This window comes from Lactuca sativa, chromosome 9, assembly GCF_002870075.4.
Source record: "Lactuca sativa cultivar Salinas chromosome 9, Lsat_Salinas_v11, whole genome shotgun sequence".
Lineage (NCBI taxonomy): Eukaryota > Viridiplantae > Streptophyta > Magnoliopsida > Asterales > Asteraceae > Lactuca > Lactuca sativa.
In genome coordinates this window covers 8097087-8100584 of record NC_056631.2, presented here as the reverse complement: position 1 = coordinate 8100584, position 3498 = coordinate 8097087, and the positions used below count along the sequence as shown (strand labels likewise).

At 38.9% G+C, this 3498-nt stretch overlaps 1 protein-coding gene across 1 annotated transcript; it reads right to left on the bottom strand.

Annotated features, from left to right (window-relative positions):
- Window positions 1–2136: 2136 nt before the first annotated feature.
- LOC111886376 (uncharacterized) lies at window positions 2137–3111 on the bottom strand. The gene is made up of 2 exons (XM_023882605.1): window positions 2626–3111; window positions 2137–2556 (listed from the first exon to the last, which is right to left on the bottom strand). Exons 1-2 carry the CDS (start codon window positions 3109–3111, stop codon window positions 2137–2139), a joined length of 906 nt encoding a protein of 301 aa, XP_023738373.1.
- Between the last annotated feature and the right edge of the window lie 387 nt (window positions 3112–3498).

The following is a 3498-nucleotide window of genomic DNA, read 5'->3' as shown; positions in this document are numbered from 1 at the left end:
TGTTCGTTCGTAAAGCACTAATTCCATAGCTGCTATAGTCTACTCATCGGGTACTAAATCCATAGCTACCAGTGTTCAATAGGTACTAAGTCCATAGCTACCAATTCCTAACAGGTACTAAATCCATAGCTACTAGTGTCTAACTAATAGGTACTAAGTCCATAGCTACCAATTCCTAACAGGTACTAAATCCATAGCTACCAACGTCTAACAGGTACTAAGTCCATAGCTACCGGTGTTTGTCCCATAGGCACTAAGTCTATAGCTGCCAATGTATACTCACATCATCTTCTATCTTTCGTCATTCATCTACCCATCTCATACCCAACATATTCATATATATAAAATACGTATACAGTTTAAATCCTTTAAAACATGTATAAAACGTTCATCCAGCATAGACAACAAGTATTCAGATAATATGCACACATAGCACGTAGTTTATATAAAATACTTCATATCTATGTGTAAGATGAAAGGGGACTATGCACTCACCTGAAAGGTGATGACTCAGCACTCGGACAGCGCTTCGATATTCTCAAAACGATTTTCCTTCGATAAAACCTAGTACCAATACCACTAGGGTTTAGTCTAACGATAACCGCGACAAATTAATTAGTCTGACTATTATTAAGTGTTAATAACACTCAATATAACTCATAATAATAGCTCAAATAATTATTTTAAGGACCTAATAACATTCCTATAATTATTTGAAAGCTATATTAAAAATTGCGTAAGCGTAGCACACTTACAGCGAATTTTATCGAAAACCAGAACTTAATTGGAGCAGCGTTTCGAAATCGAAAGGCTCTTTTTCTCGGGACTCCGGGAGCCTTGGGGCTTCCCTCGGGAGCTAGGGTTTTATCTAGGGCTTAGGGGTGTTTAGAGGTGCTAGAGAGAGAAAGTAGTGAGAGAAAGAAGAGGTTTTGGGGTGAAGAGAAATGGCAGCCTCGCACATCAATTTATAGGGTCAGGCTTCGGACATTACGCTGGGCGTACCGAGGGTACGCTGGGCGTACTCCTCGGATAAGAACTCCAGCTTGGACCCAGCTGTCTTCCACTCATCGGATGGATCAGACCGAGGTTTACGCGGGGCGTTCTGGATCTCGTACGCGGGGCGTAGGGCGAGGCTTCGTGGCATGATCCGAAGCGAGATCTAAGACCATCATCGGACAGCCCACAACGTGCCACGTCATCAATCCTCATCAGCCTTCGCAAATACGATCATAAACTTTAAAAATTCGTAACTTTCGCATACGAGCTCCGTTTTTGACGTTCTTTATATCCACGCGAAGGCGGGAACGTACTCTACAACTTTCGTTTAGACTCTGTTGGCTAATTTTGGCTCGATTTTAAATTTTATATTATTAACGGGCCGGGACATGATTGGTCCGTTAAATCCTCATAACTTCTTCATCCGACATACGTTTTCGCCCATCTTTTTCTCGTTACGCTACTTTTAACGAGATCTTCTATTCTCGTTTAGGTCGTGTCGGCTAAAAACCGCTCAGTCTAATATTTGAATTTCGGGCTGTACACTGCTAGTCCGAAACTTCGAAAAATCATAACTTCTTCATACGAAGTCAGATTTGGGCGTTCTTTTTATCGATGTTCTTAGTTTAACATATTCTACGACCTTCGTTTAGATTGCTAAGGCTAAATCTCGCTCTATCGTAAATTCACTATTTACGCTTCCCGGTGTCGTGTCGGTTCCGTCGCGAAACTTCGACGGGTCATAACTTCTTCGTTATAACTCGGATTTCGGCGTTCTTTATATGTACGGAAACCTTGCGACATATCCTACATCTTGGTTAATATTATTTATTCTAAATAATCTTTTGTCGAAAAGTCGTTTTCGACCCCTATTGGCTCTAATTTGACTAGCATGGATTTGCGGGCGTTACATCTACATCCACACGTGTTGTTGTTAAGGTCCACAACATATCTATCATTTCCAATCCTAACCTCATATTGTTGTATCCCAGAAGGTATAACCCCCCAAAATCTGCCCACAAAAATAAGAAGTTCTATTAATCTTATATATGAGACATATAATATTTATAAAATAGAAGTTATATCATACCTTTGTTGTTTCTTTAGCTTTGATATCTTCAATCTTATAGATGGACATATTTATAAATTCCCCCAACTTTGTCCCTCTAGCAACATTTTATACTTCATCTCCATTGTATAAATCCTTATCTCTTCCAACATGGTGAGGAGTGGCCTCTTCCTAGCAAGATCAATAACAGATTTGAAACTTTCTGATATGCCATTCTCATAAGCATCACAAGCCCTGTCCACTTCAAAGAATGCCCTGCACCAACTTTTATGGTCCCTTTCCATGAGGTGTTCATAAGCTAAAGGGTCAATTTTTTGTATGGAATTCATTTCTGCCTCAAATTTAGGTTGAGTAGTACTAGTAGCTGCTACCCAAAACAACTTCCTATATTGTTCACCTTTGAATCTTTTCTTGAAGTTAGCATAGATGTGCCTAGCGCATTGTCTATGCTCTGCTGCTGGAACCCTTTCTTTGAAAGCCTCTATTAATCCCTGAAAGAAAGCATAAATAGATGACATAACAAAAATATTCAACTTAAACAAAACAAAACAGAAATATACCTTGTGTTGGTCTGATATGAGGGTCAATCCATGACCAATTCCCATTTTAATGTCATCCAGAAGGAGGTCAAGAAACCACTTCCATGTTTCCTTATTTTCAACTTCCACCATAGCCCATGCAATAGGGAAGATGTGGTTGTTTTCATCCCTACCCATAGCTTCTAACAGTTGGCCTCTACATATACCCTTTATAAAACAACCATCTACCCCTATTACCCTCCTACATGTTGCAATCCAGCCATCCTTCACACCCTTAAAACAAACATACATTTTAGAAAAGTAAGTGGTGGAATCCGGCATGACATTCACATATATCTTTACTATTGAACCAGGATTTTTCCTCATTATTTCTTCTCCATAACTCCATACTTTACCATAATGTTCTATCAAACTACCCTTTATCTCATCCAAAGCATATCTCCTAGCATTTCTACTTTGAGTGACACTAACAATCAAGTTAAACTTTGTACTTACTTTGGCTTTCATTTTCCTTATGCTCATTTTGGGGTTCTTCACAAGTTGATTCTTAAAATGCTTTCTAATCCATTTATATGTTACAATGGTACCAAGTTTGAAGACTCTTGAACAGTTATGATCATCAACTAAGGACTTAATCTGGAAAGACCTTTCACTACTCATCCAGGAAGCCCACGGTCTAAAAGGACAAGAAGGGTTCTTGTTATCTTTACAACATCTCACTAATAACCTCTAACTATCATTTTTCTCAAAATAAAGGTTGTACCCATTCTTCACTGCATAGTTAGTCAAACATTTTTTTCAATTCCATGGGGTTAAAGAATCTCATACCTAGAATTGGCACCATTTTGTCCCATTTCTGGTTCTCATTATGGACAGGGTACACTGGTTTGTCAT

Coding starts and splice junctions, on each gene's coding strand:
- LOC111886376 (XM_023882605.1), bottom strand. CDS start 3,111: ATGAAAGCCAAAGTAAGTACAAAGTTTAACTTGATTGTTAGTGTCACT. Junction 2,557..2,625: donor TCATATCAGACCAACACAAG/GTATATTTCTGT, acceptor GCTTTCTTTCAG/GGATTAATAGAGGCTTTCAA.